Source organism: Camarhynchus parvulus, unplaced genomic scaffold (genome assembly GCF_901933205.1).
Source record: "Camarhynchus parvulus unplaced genomic scaffold, STF_HiC, whole genome shotgun sequence".
Lineage (NCBI taxonomy): Eukaryota > Metazoa > Chordata > Aves > Passeriformes > Thraupidae > Camarhynchus > Camarhynchus parvulus.
In genome coordinates this window covers 34,967-51,776 of record NW_022148545.1, presented here as the reverse complement: position 1 = coordinate 51,776, position 16,810 = coordinate 34,967, and the positions used below count along the sequence as shown (strand labels likewise).

Here is a 16,810-nt window from a genome sequence, read left to right as displayed (position 1 = left end):
CCCCCGACGGGATTAAACGATTTTTCCAGTTTTTGGTGGTTTTGGTGTTTTTGGTGAATTTATTGAGTTATTTATTGGGGGGGGGGGGGAGGGGCGGGGGGAAATCGGCGGGGTTTGGGTCAAAAATGCCGAATTTGGGGTTAAAAAAAAATCACAAAATTTGGGTTAAAAATCCCGAATTTGGGGTCAAAAAGTCCCAAATTTGGGTTAAAAAAATCCCAATTTTGGGGTTAAAGAAATCCCAATTTTGGGTTAAAAAAAAATCCCAATTTTGGGGTTAAAGAAATCCCGATTTTGGGGTTAAAACAATCCCAATTTTGGGTTAAAAAAAATCCCAATTTGGGGGTTAAAAACACAAATTTGGGGTTAAAAAATCCCCAATTTTGGCGTTAAAAAATCCTAAATTTTGGGTTAAACAGTCCCAAAATTGGGGTTTAAACTCCACCCGGTTTGGGGTGAAATTCTCCAGTTTGGGGAGAAATCTGCGGGGTTTGGGTAAAAAGTCCCAATTTTGGGGTTAAAAAATCCCAATTTTGGGTTAAACAAATCCCAATTCTGGGGTTAAAAATCCCCTGGGGTTTTGGGTAAAAACCTCCTGGTTTGGGGTGAAATCCCCGGGTTTGGGTTAAAAGTCCCCATTTTGGGATGAAATCCGCTGGTTTGGGGTGAAATCCGCTGGTTTGGGGTGGAATCCGCTGGTTTGGGGTTCAAAACTCCCAATTTTGGACATGAAGAACTCCCAGTTTTGGGGAACACACCCCCGGGTTTTGGGGCTGAAACCCCTCAGTTTTGGGAATTAAAATCCCCAATTTTGGGGGTAAATCTCCCAATTCTGGGGGCCCAGACCCCCAATTTTGGGGCTAAAATCCCCAATTTTGGGGAACAACCCCCCAATTTTGGGGTCCCCAGGGGGGTTCAGCTGCTGTGGCTCCATTGGGGATTTTGGGTGGGGGGTCATGGGGAGCTGGAGACCCCCCAGGGGCGGGTGGAGCGGTGGGAGGGTGGATACAGAGGGACCCCCCCCCCAATTCTTCCCCTTGGAGCCCCAAAATCCCCCGAATTCTCCCCAAATCCCCGCGCTCGTGCATCTCCCTCGTTTTGTCCCCTCGCGGCCGCCGTCCCGCGTCCCCCTCGCGCCTTCGCCGTTACTTTGTCCTCGCGCGGCCACCGTTGCCTCGCGCTCCGCCCTCCCCATTGGCCGCTCGCCGCGCGCGCGCGCGGTACCGCCCCTCGCCCTCCCATTGGCCGCCCGCCGCGCGCGCGACCGCCCCGCGCCCTCCCATTGGTCGCTCGCCGCGCGCGCGACCGCCCCCGCGCCCTCCCATTGGCCGCCCGCCGCGCGCGCGACCGGAAGCGGCTCCGTGAGGGGAGAGGCAGCGGCGCCGCCATCTTGGGCCCCCGGGAGCCGCGGCCGCGCTCCTGTCGCGACAATCGCGACCCCGGCGGCGGGAGCGGCCCCCGACCATGGCCGCCAACCTGGGCGACCAACGCGAGTGGTGAGAGCAGCTCCGGGAGGGGAGGGAGGGGCGGGGCGGGCGGAGCGGGGCCGGTTTCACCGCCGGCCGCTCCGTTGCTCCCTCAGGGCCGCCCCGTTCGCGCTCGGCGCCGCTCCCGGAGCCGCTCCCGGCGCTGCCGGCCCCGCGCGGGAGGAGCCCCCGGCGCCCCCCGAGAACCCCGAGTGGGAGAAGGCGCGGCAGGCGCTGGCCAGCATCAGCAAAGCGGCGGCGGGCGGCGGCGGCAAGGCCGCGGCGGGGGCGCAGGGCGGAGCGCAGGTGGGAAATGGGGGGATTGGGGGGTCGGGGGGATTTGGGATCGCTGGGGGGAGTCTGGGGGGATTTGGGGGCGGTTTTGGGTGTTTGAGGAGTTTGGGGGGTCTGGGCGGCCTTAAGGGGGGATGTTTGGGGGGGCGTTCTCTGTCTGTGTTTGGGGGGAGGCTCTCTCTGTTTTGGGGGGTCTCTGGGTTTTTTGGGGGGGTTTCTGTGGGTTTGGGGGGTTTCTCTCTGTGTTTTAGGGTCTCTCTCTGTTTTGGGGGGTCTGTCTGGGGGGGTTTCTCTCTATTTTGGGGGGGGTCTCTGCATTCTGGGGGCGGTCTCTGTGTTTGGGGGTCTCTGTTTTAGGGGTCTCTGTGTTTGGGGGTCTCTGTGTCTGGGGGTCTCTGTGTGTTTTGGGGGGGGTCTCTCTGTGTTTTGGGGGGTGTCTCTCTGTGTGTTTCGGGGGGGTCTCTAACCCTGTTGGCGGCCTCTGTGTTTTGGGGGGTCTCCCTCTGTGTGTTTCGGGGGTGCACCCCAGTACTACCAGTGGTACCAGCCCTACGGGGGGGGCTACTACCCCTATGGATACTACTACCCCATGGTGAGGGGCAAATTGGGGCTGGGGGCTTCATTGGGGCTGAAATGGGGCTGGGGGCTTCATTGGGGCTTTAATTGGGGCTGGGGGCTTCATTGGGGCTCAAACGGGGCTGGGGGCTTCACCCGGGAATGGGGTACTGCTGCCCCTATGGGTACGGCTGCCCCATGGTGAGACCCCCATTGGGGCTGGGGGTTCCTTGGGGCTGGGAGGGGGCTCCGGGCTGTACCATTGTTAATTTAAGGGGGTCCTGGGCTGTACCATTGCTGATTTTAGGGGTCTCTGATCTGGGGGAGGGTCTCAGGGCTGTACCATTGTTAATTTAAGGGGGGTCTCTGTGGTCCATACCATTATTTTAAGTAAGGGAGGGTCTCTGGGCTGTACCATTAATCGGGGGTCTCTTGGCCGTACCATTGTTAATTCCGGGGGTGTCTCTCTGGGCCGTACCATTGTTAATTCCGGGGGTCTCTGGGCCGTACCATTGTTAATTCCGGGGTCTCTCCCCCCCCCTCCCCCCAGGGCGTGTACCCCGGCTATGGCGCCCCCACGGCCCCCCCGTACCCCGCGGGGGGAGGGGGCTCCTACCCCGCCCCTCCCCCCCAGCAGCAGCAGCCGCCCCCCCCCGCCCCCCCCCAGCAGCAGCAGAGCGGCCTGGGCCAGGTAAGGGGGGCTCGGGGGGCTGGGGGGTTTGGGGAGGGGTCCCCACGTCCGGGACCCCCCTGACCCCCCCGTGCCCCTCCCCCCCCAGCAGCCCCCCGTGCCCGGCCTGGACGAGGCTTCGCCCTTCGGGACCCCCCAGCCCCCCCCCGCCCCCCAGCCCCCCACGCCATGGGGGGCTCTGGGGGCGCGGGGGGGGCGGGGGGGGGCGGCGGGACCCCCCCGGGAGGCTCCGCCCCCTACCCCTCCCCCCACTACGGAGGAGAGGGACCCCCCCCCAAGGGGAAGAAGGGGGGGGGGCAGCTCTGGAGCCGCATGAAACGTAAGAGAGACCCCCCAAATCCTGCCCCAAAATACCCAAATCCTGCCCCAAATCCTGCCCCAAATCCTGCCCCAAAATGCCCCAAATCCTGCCCCAAATCCTGCCCCAAAATACCCAAATCCTGCCCCAAATCCTGCCCCAAATCCTGCCCCAAATCCTGCCCCAAAATACCCAAATCCTGCCCCAAATCCTGCCCCAAAATACCCAAATCCTGACCCAAAATACCCAAATCCTGACCCAAAATACCCAAATCCTGCCCCAAATCCTGCCCCAAAATACCCCAAATCCTGCCCCAAAATACCCCAAATCCTGCCCCAAAATACCCAAATCCTGACCCAAAATACCCAAATCCTGACCCAAAATACCCAAATCCTGCCCCAAATCCTGCCCCAAAATACCCGAAACCTGCCCCAAAATACCCAAATCCTGACCCAAAATACCCAAATCCTCGACCCAAAATACCCAAATCCTGACCCAAATCCTGCCCCAAAATACCCGAAACCTGCCCCAAATCCTGCCCCAAAATACCCGAAACCTGCCCCAAATCCTGCCCCAAATCCTGCCCCAAATCCTGCCCCAAAATACCCAAATCCTGCCCCAAATCCTGACCCAACCCCCCACAAACCGCCCCAAATGCCCCCCCAACTGCCCCAATCCTCCCAAACTGCCCCAAACCCCCCCAAACCTGCCCCAACCCCCCCCAGCAGCCCCCAGCCCCATTTTTCCCCATTTAACCCCATTTTCCCCATTTTTTCCCCATTTTTCCCCATTTTCCCCATTTTCCCCATTTTCCCCATTTTCCCCATTTAACCCCATTTAACCCCATTTTACCCCATTTTCCCCATTTTACCCCATTTTCCCCCTTTTCCCCCATTTAACCCCATTTAACCCCATTTAACCCCATTTAACCCCGTGTTTCCCCATTTAACCCCGTGTTTCCCCATTTAACCCCCATTTTCCCCATTTTCCCCATTTCCCCATTTAACCCCGTGTTTCCCCATTTAACCCCGTGTTCCCCATTTAACCCCGTGTTTCCCCATTTAACCCCATTTAACCCCTGTTTCCCCATTTAACCCCGTGTTTCCCCATTTAACCCCATTTAACCCCGTGTTTCCCCATTTAACCCCATTTAACCCCATTTAACCCCGTGTTTCCCCATTTAACCCCGTGTTCCCCCATTTAACCCTGTGTTTCCCCATTTAACCCCGTGTTTCCCCATTTAACCCCGTGTTCCCCCATTTAACCCTGTGTTTCCCCATTTAACCCCGTGTTCCCCCATTTAACCCTGTGTTTCCCCATTTAACCCCGTGTTCCCCCATTTAACCCCATTTAACCCCATTTAACCCCGTGTTCCCCCATTTAACCCCGTGTTTCCCCATTTAACCCCATTTAACCCCATTTAACCCCGTGTTTCCCCATTTAACCCCGTGTTCCCCCATTTAACCCCGTGTTTCCCCATTTAACCCCATTTAACCCCGTGTTTCCCCATTTAACCCCGTGTTCCCCCATTTAACCCCATTTAACCCCGTGTTTCCCCATTTAACCCCATTTAACCCCATTTAACCCCGTGTTCCCCATTTAACCCCGTGTTTCCCCATTTAACCCCATTTAACCCCGTGTTTCCCCATTTAACCCCGTGTTCCCCATTTAACCCCATTTAACCCCCGTTCCCCATTTAACCCCATTTAACCCCGTGTTTCCCCATTTAACCCCGTGTTTCCCCATTTAATTTTCCCCCCCTGTCAGAAGCCCCCGGCTCGGGGGGTCTCAAGTTCCAGCTGCCCACGCCCCCCGCCGCCCCCCGTTTGGGGAGCAGCCCCGGGGGGGGGGAGGGGCCTTCGGGGGCCCCCGCGGGCGGCCGGGGCCACGGGTGAGTGACCCCCCCGAGAGACCCCAAAATCACCCGAGAGACCCCAAAATCACCCGAGAGACCCCAAAAATCACCGGGGGCCCCAAAATCACCCCAGGGACCCCAAAATCACCCGGGGGACCCCAAAATCCACCCAGGGGACCCCAAAACCACCCAGGGACCCCAAAATCACCCCGGGACCCCAAAATCACCCGGGGACCCCAAAATCACCCGGGGGACCCAAAAATCACCCGGGGATGGGGGGTCTGAGGGGCCCAGAAATTATCCCCAAAAATCCCAAAATTGTCCCCAAAAATCCCAAAGTTATCCCCAAAAATGATCCCCAAAATCACCCGGGGGACCCCGAAAATCACCGGGGTTGGGGAGGGTCTGAGCAGCCCCAAAATTCCCAAAATTAACCCAAAAATCCCAAAATTACCCCAAAAATGATCCCCAAAATCCCTTTGGGACCCCAAAATCCTTCTGAGACCCCAAAACCCCAAAAGTGCCCCCAAAACGACCCCAAACCCCCAAAACTTCCTGGGGATTTTTTTAGGGGGGATTTTGGGTTTTTTGGGGTTTTTTGGGGTCCCACCGTGCCAGGTGAGCGGGAGGTTTTAGGGTGGGATTTTTGGGGTTTTTTGAGGTTTTTCGGGATAGATGTTTGCGATTTTCGGGATGGATTTTTGGGGTGGCTTTTTGGGGTTTTTCTGGATGGACTTTTGGGTTTTTTTGGGATGGAATTTTGGGTTTTTTGGGGCAGATTTTTGGGGTTTTTTGGGGCGGATTTTTGGGTTTTTTGGGGCGGATTTTTGGGATTCTTTTGGGATGGATTTTTGGGTTTTTCAGGATGGATTTTTGGGGCAGATTTTTGGGGTTTTTCGGGATGGTTTTTGGGGCGGATTTTTGGGATTTTTTGGGATGAATTTTTGGGGTTTTCGGGATGGATTTTTGGGTTTTTTTGGGGCGGATTTTTGGGTTTTTTGGGATGGATTTTTCGGTTTTTGGGATGGATTTTCGGGATGGATTTTTGGGGTGGATTTTTGGGATTTTCGGGATGGATTTTCGGGATGGATTTTTGGGGCGGATTTTTGGGTTTTTGGGATGGATTTTTGGGTTTTTGGGATGGATTTTCGGGTTTTTTTGGGGCGGATTTTTGGGTTTTTTGGGATGGATTTTCGGGTTTTTCGGGATGGATTTTGGGGATGGATTTTTGGGGTGGATTTTTGGGTTTTTCGGGATGGATTTTTGGGTTTTTCGGGATGGATTTTCGGGATTTTTGGGATGGATTTTGGGTTTTTCGGGATGATTTTTTGGGGGTTGGGATTTTGGGATGATTTTCGGGATGGATTTTCGGGATGGATTTTTGGGATTTTCGGGATGGATTTTGGGGTTTTGGGGGGATTTGGGGGATCTACGGGGGGGAGGGGAACAGGACTGGGGGGGAGGCTGTCGAGGGGGACGACTTTGGATGCATGGGAGAAGCTGCTCAAGGAGCTGCTGCAGGCCCGGCTGCAGGACGGGCCGGCCTTCACCATCGATGGAGCGGAGCCCTGCGGGTGGGTGAGACCCCAAAAAACCCAAAAAAATCCAAAAAACCCACCCAGAATCACCCCAGAAATCCCCGAGAAAATCCCTGCGGGATTGACCCAAAAATGACCCAACAAACCCCAAAAATGACCCAACAAACCCCAAAAATCCACCCCAAACCCGGCCCCTCTGCCTTCACCATCGACTGGGCGGGCGCCTGCGGGTGGGTGAGACCCCAAAAACCCAAAAAATCCAAAAACCCACCCAGAATCACCCCAAAAACCCCGAGAAAATCCCTTTGGGGATTGACCCAAAAATGACCCAACAAACCCCAAAAATGACCCAACAAACCCCAAAAATCCACCCCAAACCCGGCCCCTCTGCCTTCACCATGGACTGGGCGGGGCCTGCCGGTGGGTGAGACCCCAAAAACCCAAAAAAGAATCCAAAAACCCACCCAGAATCACCCCCAAAATCCCCTTTGAGAAAATCCTTGCGGGATTGACCCAAAAATCACCCAACAAACCCCAAAAATCCACCCCAAACCCCAAAAATGACCCAACAAACCCCAAAAATCACCCCCAAACCCCAAAAATCCACCCCAAACCCGGCCCCTCAGCCTTCACCATCGACTGGGCCGGGGCCCCTGCCAGGTGGGTGAGACCCAAAAATCCAAAAAATCCAAAAACCCACCCAGAATCACCCCAAAAATCCCCGAGAAAATCCCTGCGGGATTGACCCAAAAATCACCCAACAAACCCCAAAAATCCACCCCCAAACCCCAAAAATGACCCAACAAACCCCAAAAATCCACCCGAAACCCCAAAAATCCACCCCAAACCCGGCCCCTCAGCCTTCACCATCGACTGGAGCCGGGAGCCCCTGCCCGGGTGGGTGAGACCCAAAAAACCCAAAAAAATCCAAAAAACCCACCCAGAATCACCCCAAAAATCCCCGAGAAAATCCCTGCGGGATTGACCCAAAAATCACCCAATAAACCCCAAAAATGACCCAACAAACCCCAAAAATGACCCAACAAACCCCAAAAATCCACCCCAAACCCCAAAAATGACCCAACAAACCCCAAAAATCCACCCCAAACCCCAAAAATGACCCAACAAACCCCAAAAATCCACCCCCAAACCCCAAAAATCCACCCCAAACCCCAAAAATCCACCCCAAACCCGGCCCCTCTGCCTTCACCATCGACTGGAGCAGGGAGCCCCTGCCCGGGTGGGTGAGACCCCAAAAAACCCAAAAAATCCAAAAAACCCACCCAGAATCACCCCAGAAATCCCCGAGAAAATCCGTCTGGGATTGACCCAAAAGTTGCCCAAAAATCCACCCAGAATTGCTCAAAAATCCTTGAAACATCCACCCAGAAATTCTCCAAAAATCCCCCAAAAATTCACCCAGAATTGCCCCAACCTTCCACCCAGAACCTCCAAAAATCCCCAATTTCCCCTGACCCAAAATTTGGATTTTTCCTCCCAGTCCCCCCTTGACCCAAATTTTTATTCCCCCCCTTTGACCAAAATCTGGATTTTTCCTTCCAACCCAAATTTGGTTTTTTTCTCCCTCCTTAACCCAGATTTGGTGTTTTTCTTCCCAAATTCTCTCTGTGACACCAGATTTGGTTTTTTGCCCTGAATTTCCCCCAATCCCCCCTGACCCAAATTCGGGATTTTTCCCCCAAATTCCCCCTGACCCCAATTTAGACTTTTTCCTCCCAAATCCCTTCCTGACCCCAATTTGGCCTTTTCCCTGTGAATTCTGTGACCCCAAATTCGATTTCCCCCCCCACATCCCCCCTGTGACCCCCAATTTTCACCCCCCCCCTCCCATTTTAAGCAAAATCTGCGTTTTCCCCCCAACCCAAATTTGGTGTTTTTACTCCCAAATTCTCTCTGGGACCCCAGATTTGACTTTTCCCCCCCAAATCCCTCCCTGTGACCCCCCATTTTCACCCCCTTCCCCCATTTTAACCGAAATCCGCGTTTTTCCCCCCAGCCTGGGCCGCGACGGGAGCCCCAAGAAGAAGCGCTGGGAGCTGCCCCTTCCCCCCCCGGCCCCGCCCCCCGCCAGCCCCAGGGGCGGGGCCGGGGGCGGGGCCCGGCCGCGGGGCGGGGCCGGGGGGGGCGGGGCCTTCCCCACCAAGTTCGGGAACCGCAACGTGTTCGTGAAGGGCGAGCACTCGTCATCCTCATCCTCGTCCTCCGACAGCTCCCGGAGCTCGTCCCGCTCCCCGGGCAGGCACGGCCGGCGCAGGTGAGAGCCCAAAAACGGCAAAATTCACCCCAAAAAAATCCCAGCCAAAATATCCCAACGGGAACCCAAAATAACCCAAAATATCCTGCCCAAAAAACCCCAAAAATCCACCCCAAAACCTCACCCAGGAGGCACGGCCGGCGCAGGTGAGACCCCAAAAAAACCCCAAAATACCCGGAATTCACCCCAAAAATTCCCCCGTCAAAATATCCCAACAGGAGCCACAAAAATCCCCAAATCCGCCCCGGAAAACCCCAAAAAACCCCCAAAAAAAACCCCAAAATCCACCCCGAAAATCCATCCCAACCCGCTCCCGGTGCCCCTTTAACCCCTCCCAGTGCCTCCCAGTATAAACCAGTCCATCCCAGTTTATCCCAATCCCCTCCCAGTTTATCCCAGTATAAACCAGTTCCATCCCAGTTTATCCCAATGCCCTCCCAGTCCCTCCCAGTTCCCCATTAACCTTTCCCAGTCCATCCCAGTCCCTCCCAGTATAAACCAGTCCATCCCAGTATAAACCAGTTCCATCCCAGTTTGTCCCAGTGCCCCATTAACCCCTCCCAGTCCAAACCAGTGTCCCCATTAACCCATCTCAGTCCATCCCAGTTTATCCCAATCCCCTCCCAGTCCCTCCCAGTTCCATCCCAGTTCCATCCCAGTTCCCCATTAACCCCTCCCAGTCCCTCCCAGTATAAACCAGTCTATCCCAGTTTATCCCAATCCCCTCCCAGTCCATCCCAGTTTATCCCAGTCCCTCCCAGTTCCATTCCCAGTCGCTCCCAGTCCCTCCCAGTCCATCCCAATCCCCTCCCAGTCCCTCCCAGTCCCTCCCAGTCTGTCCCAGTCCCTCCCAGTTCCATTCCCAGTCGCTCCCAGTCCCTCCCAGTTCCATTCCCAGTCCCTCCCAATCCCCTTCCAGTCCATCCCAGTTTATTCCAATCCCCTCCCAGCCCCTCCCAGTTCCATTCCCAGTTCCATTCCCAGTCCATCCCAGTCCATCCCAGTCGCTCCCAGTCGCTCCCAGTCCCTCCCAGTTCCATTCCCAGTTCCATTCCCAGTCCCTCCCAGTCCCTCCCAGTTCCATTCCCAGTCTGTCCCAGTCCCTCCCAGTTCCATTCCCAGTCCCTCCCAGTCCCCCCCAGTCCGTCCCAGTGGCTCCCAGTCCCTCCCAGTCCCTCCCAGTCCCCCCCAGTCCGTCCCAGTTCCATTCCCAGTCCCCCCCAGTCCCCCCCAGTCCCCCCCAGTCCCCCCCAGTGGCTCCCAGTCCCTCCCAGTCCCTCCCAGTCCCCCGTCCCAGTGGCTCCCAGTCCCTCCCAGTCCCTCCCAGTCCCCCAGTCCGTCCCAGTCCCTCCCAGTTCCATTCCCAGTCCCTCCCAGTTTCCCCCAGTGGCTCCCAGTCCCTCCCAGTGGCTCCATTGCCGCTGTCCCCGCAGTGGCTCCGAGTCGGACTCGTCGGGCTCGGGGGGGGCCGAGCCCCGGCCCGGGGCCGGGGGCCCCTGCCCGCCGGGCGGGGGCCCCTGGGCCGGGGGCGGGCGGCACGGGGGAGCGGGGAAGAGGTACGGGATAAACTGGGGGGACTGGGATGGACAGGGGGGGTTATGGGGACTGGGGTGGGGGGTGGAGGGGGAAGGGGGACTGGGGGCTGGGGGGTTGGGGGGGGACTGGGGCTGGGGGCAGGGGTATGGGGGCTGGGATGGACTGGGAGGGGGTTATGGGGACTGGGGGGGGACTGGGATAAACTGGGGGTTGTGGGGACTGGGGGCGGGCTGGGGGATGGGGGACTGGGTGGGGGCATGGGGGGACTGGGGGACTGGGAGGCTGGGGGCTGGGGACTGGGGATGGGAGGGACTGGAGGGACTGGGGGTTACTGGGGGGACTGGGAAACTGGGGCTAGGGGATGGGGGGATGGGATAAACTGGGGGCTGGGGGAACTGGGGGACTGGGATGGACTGGGGGGGTGGGGAACTGGGGACTGGGGACTGGGAGGGACTGGGGTAATGGGGACTGGGATAAACTGGGGGGTTAATGGGGAACTGGGGGGGACTGGGATAAACTGGGGGCTAATGGGGAACTGGGGGGGACTGGGATGGACTGGGGGTTAATGGGGGGACTGGGATAAACTGGGGGTTAATGGGGGACTGGGAGGTACTGGGGGTTAATGGGGGGACTGGGGGGGACTGGGGGGACTGGGATGGGTTAATGGGGAAACGGGGGGGTTAATGGGGAACTGGGAGGGACTGGGAGCGACTGGGAATGGAACTGGGAGGGACTGGGACGGACTGGGATGGACTGGGAATGGAACTGGGAGGGACTGGGAATGGAACTGGGAGGGACTGGGAGGGGATTGGGATAAACTGGGATGGACTGGGAGGGACTGGGAGGGGATTGGGATAAACTGGGATGGACTGGGAGCGACTGGGAGGGACTGTGATGGACTGGGAGGGACTGGGAGCGACTGGGAGGGGATTGGGATAAACTGGGATGGACTGGGATGGGTTAATGGGGAAACCGGGACAAACTGGGAGGAGTTAATGGGGGACTGGGAGGGACTGGGATGGGATTGGAGCAAACTGGGAGGGGGTTAAAGGGGGACTGGGAGGGAACTGGGGAAAATCCCCATTTCTGTTCCCAAACCCTGTTTATCAACCCGTTTTTAACCCAAATCCCTGTTTCCCCCCCATTTTCCCCCCCATTTCCCCCCCCATTTCCCCCCCATTTCCCCCCCATTCCCCCCATTATTCCCCCCCCATTTCCTCCCATTCCCCCCCCATTTTCCCCCCATTCCCCCCCATTATTCCCCCCCCATTTCCCCCCCATTCCCCCCCATTTCCCCCCCATTTCCCCCCATTATTTCCCCCCCATTATTCCCTCCCATTCCCCCATTATTCCCCCCTTTTTCCCCCATTATTTCCCCCCTTATTCCCCCATTATTCCCCCCATTATTCCCCCCCATTATTCCCCCATTTCCCCCATTCCCCCCATTATTCCCCCCCCATTTCCTCCCATTCCCCCCCCATTATTCCCCCCATTCCCCCCATTATTCCCCCCCCATTATTCCCCCCCCAGGCCCGGCGTGCCCCCTGCCCGCGCCGCGCCGCCGCCCGCGCCCGCTGGAGCCCGAGGCGCGGCGGGAGCTGCGGCGCCAGCGCCGGGCCCAGCGCTTCCAGGGGGGCGGGGCCAGTGCCGCGGCCCCGCCCCCCAAGAAGAACCGGCCCAACCCGCCCCCGGCAGGCCCGGCCCCCGGCCCCGCCCCCCCCGCCGAGGGGCTGGACTGGCAGCAGGTGAAGATCCTGGGCACCTGCCAGGAGGTGACCAAGCGCTACCTGAGGCTCACCTGCGCGCCCGACCCGGCCACCGTGCGGCCCGTGCCCGTGAGTGAGATGGAAATGACCGAAATCCCGAAATCCCCGAAATACACCCCAAAAACCCCTGAAATCCATCCCAAAATCCACCCCAAAAACCCCTGAAATCCATCCCAAAATCCATCCCAAAAACCCCAAAATCCACCCTGAAATCTCACCTGCGCGCCCGACCCGGCCACCATGTGGCCCGTGCCCGTGAGTGACCCGAAATCCCCAAAATGCACCCCGAAATACACCCCGAAATACACCCCAAAATCCATCCCGAAATCCACCCCAAAATCCACTCCGAAATCTCACCTGCGCGCCGGACCTCGCCACCATGAGGCCCGTGCCGGTGAGTGACCCGAAATCCCCGAAATGCACCCCAAAATACACCCCAAAATCCCCCCCAAAAACCCCAAAATCCCTCCCAAAACCCCACAATGCCCCCAAAACGTCCAAAAATGGCAGTAAAAAGCCCCGAAACGCCCTGGTCCGTGTGCAGGTGCTGCGGCAGGCGCTGGCCCTGGTGCGCTCGCACTGGCAGCAGCACCGCGACTACGCCTGGGCCTGCGAGCAGCTCAAATCCCTGCGGCAGGACCTGACGGTGAGGAAAGGGTTAAACTGGGCAGGGGGCTTCACATGGGGGTCAGGGGGCTTCCATTGATGGGGTCAGGGCAGCTCAAATCCCTGCGGCAGGACCTGATGGTGAGAATTTGGGCAGGGGGCTTCACATGGGGGTCAGGGGGCTTCAAATGGGGGTCAGAGCAGCTGAAATGTCTGTGGTAGGACCTGATGGTGAGGAAAGGGTTAAACTGGGCAGGGGGCTTCACATGGGGGTCAGGGCAGCTGGAATCCCAGAGACAGGACCTGAGGGTGAGTGAGGGGTTAAATAGGGGAGGGGGCTTCAACTGGGGGGATGAGAGCAGCTGAAGTCACTGAGACAGGACCTGACGGTGAGAATTTGGGCAGGGGGCTTCAATTGATGGGTCAGGGGGCTTCAAGTGGGGGATCAGGGCAGCTGAAATGTCTGTGGTAGGACCTGACGGTGAGCGAGGGGTTAAACTGGGCAGGGGGCTTCGATTGGGGCTCAGGGGGCTTTGGTTGATGGGGTCAGAGCAGCTGAAATCCCTGCGGCAGGAGCTGACAGTGAGAATTTGGGGAGGGGGCTTCCATTGATGGGGTCAGGGCAGCTGAAATCCCCGAGACAGGAGCTGACAGAATTTGGGGAGGGGGCTTCCACTGATGGGGTCAGGGCAGCTGGAATCCCTGCGGCAGACCTGACGGCGAGCGAGGGGTTGAGCTGGGCGGGGCTCTCCCGTTCGGGGGTCCCGCGCTCAGGACCCCTCCCCAATTCCCCGTCCCCCCCCAGGTGCAGGGCGTGCGCACGGAGTTCACGGTGGAGGTTTACGAGACGCACGCCAGGATCGCCCTGGAGAAGGTGGGGCTGGGGGCTCCGGGGGGCTCCGGGCACCCCCCGATTTGGGGAGGGGTCTCTGAGGGTCTCGCCCCCCTCCCCAGGGGGACCACGAGGAGTTCAACCAGTGCCAGACGCAGCTGAAGGCGCTGTACGGGGAGAGCCTGCCCGGCTGCGTGGGCGAGTTCACGGCGTACCGCATCCTCTACTGCATCTTCACCAACAACTCCGGAGGTGGGCGGGGGTCCCCAGTGTGGGGAGGGGTCCCACAATGTGGGGAGGGGTCCCACAATGTGGGGAGGGGTCCTGGAACCCCGGGGGGGTCATTAAACCCAGGGAGGGGTCAGCAAACCCGGGCTGTTCACGGCGTGCTGCATCCTCTACTGCATCTTCACCAACAACTCCGGAGGTGGGCGGGGGTCCCCAGTGTGGGGAGGGGTCCCACAATGTGGGGAGGGGTCCCCAGTGTGGGGAGGGGTCCCACAATGTGGGGAGGGGTCCCCAATGTGGGGAGGGGTCCCCAAGCCTGGGGAGGTGTGCGTCCTGTCTGTCCCTCTGTCTGTCCCTGCTGACCCCTGTCCGTGTGTCCGTCTGTGTGTCCCTCGGTCCATCGCACTGACCCGTGTCCCTCGCTCTGTCTCTGCTGACCCATCTGTCTGTCTGTCTGTCTGTCTGTCCATCTGTCCCTCCCCAGAGCTGACCACGGAGCTGGCCCTGCTGCCCCCGTCCCTGCGCTCTGACCCCGCTGTCTCCCACGCCCTGGCCCTGCGCGCCGCCTGGGCCCTGGGGCTCTACAGCCGCTTCTTCCGCCTGCACAGCTCGGCCCCGGCCATGGGCCCGCGCCTCATCGACCTGTTCGCCGAACGCGAGCGGCGCCGCGCCCTCGGCCGCCAAGCGTGGGCCTGGGGCATCTGCATCAAGGCGTACGTGGGGCTGGGGGACGCGGGGGGACACGGGGGGGACACGGGGGGCCCTGCGCGCCTGCATCAAGGCGTACGTGGGGCTGGGGGACACGGGGGGACACCAGGGGGGACACGGCCCCAGGAGCCACGCGCAGGTGAGTGACAGGACACAGGAAAGGGGACATGGACGGTTTTTGGGGGGATTTAGGGGGAAAACGCCCGCCTGTGAGGGGTTTGGGGGGGATTCCCTGCGGTTGTGACCATCTGTGGGGTGGGGGAACCCCACAGTGTCCATATATGGGCAGGGGGAACCCCACTGTCCATATATGGGCAGGGGAACCCCACAGTGTCCATATATGGGCAGGGGAACCCCACAGTGTCCATATATGGGCAGGGGAACCCCACAGTGTCCATATATGGGCGGGAGAACCCCACAGTGTCCATATATGGGCAGGGGAACCCCACAGTGTCCATATATGGGCAGGGGATCCCCCTGTGTCCATATATGGGCAGGGGAACCCCACAGTGTCCATATATGGGCAGGGGAACCCCCACAGTTTCCATATATGGGTGGGGAACCCACAGTGTCCATAGTCTGTGCCCCACATTGGGGTGGGGTCCTGCTGAGCCCCCCCTGGGGCTGAACCCCCCTTTTTTATGGGGCTGGACCCCCACTTATGGGGCTGAATCTCCACTTATGGGGCTGGACCCCCACTTAAGGGGCTGAGCCCCCTTTTTTATAGGACTGGACCCCCACTTATGGGACTGAACCCCCACTTATGGGGCTGAGCCCCCTTTTATGGGGCTGAATCCCCAGATATGGGGCTGAGCCCTGTCCTGTGGGGCTGAGCCCTGTCCTATGGGGCTGAGCCCTGTCCTATGGGGCTGAGTCCCTCTGCCATGGGGCGATGTGGGGCTGGGTCCCCCTCTTGGGGCTGTGCCCCCCGTAAGGGACTGTGTCGCTCTCTGTGGGGTTAAACCCACTCTCTGTGGGGCTGAGCCCCCTGTTATGGGGCTGAGCCCCTGTAATGGGGTCACACCGCACTGCTATGGGGTCCCACCCCTCTCTATGGGGCCGAGCCCCCCAATATGGGTTCACACCCCTCTCTATGGGGCCGAGCCCCCCAATATGGGGTTCACACCCCTCTCTATGGGGCCGAGCCCCCCACGCCGGGGTCCCAGCCCTCCCTGGGGGCCGCGGGTGCCCCCCGGGCGCCCCCGGCCCCCCTCTGACCTCCTTCTCTCCCCAGCTACCGCCCGGCGCTGCCGACGGCCCAGCTGGGGCCACTTATGGGGCTGGAGCCCCCCGAGCGCCGCCGCTTCCTGGGGGGGCTGCCCCTCACCTTCACCGGGCCCGACCGCGGCGCCATCGACTGCCGGCAGAGCCTCAGCGCCCTGCCCCACATCTGAGTGACCCACAGGGAGCCACCGTGGGGCAGGGCCTGGCCGCACTGCCCCACATCTCAGTGACCCACAGGGAGCCACCGTGGGGCAGGGCCTGGCCGCACTGCCCCACATCTCAGTGACCCACCTCTGCCCCACAGCTGCCCCATAAGTCACCCACAGTGGGGCTGCCCCACATCTGAGCCACAGCTCTGCCCCACATCTGAGCCGTGGCTGCCCCACGGCAGGGCCGGCCCATGGCTGGCCCACACTGGGGCTGGCCCACAGCTCTGACCCACAGCTGACCCACGGCGGGGCTGCCCCATCACTGCCCCATAACCTTCTCTCCCCCCTCAGCAGCCACCAAGGGCGTTTGGGGCGGTGGGGCCCGGACCTGCCCCATAAGCGCCCTCAGAGCCACCGTGGGGAGGGGATTTGGGCTGGGGAGGGGGCGACTTGTGGGGCTGACAGCGACGGCTGCCCCATAGCAGCCCCCAGCCGTGCCCAGGGGGGCGTTTGGGGTGGGATCTGTGGGGCTCAGCTCGACATCTGTGGGGCACAGCAGCTGCTTGTGGGGCAGAGCTCAGGATTTGGGGGGAAAGCTCAAGATCTGGGGGGCAGAGCTCCAGATTCGGGGGGCTCTGTTGGGGGGCAGAGCTCCGGATTTGGGGGCTCATTTGGGGGGCAGAGCTCCAGATTCGGGGGGCTCTGTTGGGGGGCAGAGCTCCAGATTTGGGGGTTCATTTGGGGGGCAGAGCTCCGGATTTGGGGGCTCATTTGGGGGGCAGAGCTCCG

General features: G+C 59.7%; 1 protein-coding gene across 1 annotated transcript; it reads left to right on the top strand.

Moving 5' to 3' along the window:
• The first annotated feature begins 1,354 nt into the window (after window positions 1–1,354).
• Window positions 1,355–16,645, top strand: LENG8 (leukocyte receptor cluster member 8). Its single transcript, XM_030970642.1, has 16 exons — window positions 1,355–1,496; window positions 1,583–1,772; window positions 2,281–2,352; window positions 2,866–3,006; window positions 3,095–3,154; window positions 6,660–6,701; window positions 7,557–7,594; window positions 8,715–8,972; window positions 10,406–10,500; window positions 12,039–12,343; window positions 12,819–12,920; window positions 13,686–13,754; window positions 13,835–13,964; window positions 14,425–14,609; window positions 14,701–14,723; window positions 15,883–16,645. Exons 1-16 carry the CDS (start codon window positions 1,465–1,467, stop codon window positions 16,040–16,042), a joined length of 1,902 nt encoding a protein of 633 aa, XP_030826502.1. The 5' UTR covers window positions 1,355–1,464; the 3' UTR covers window positions 16,043–16,645.
• The last annotated feature ends 165 nt before the right edge of the window (window positions 16,646–16,810 follow it).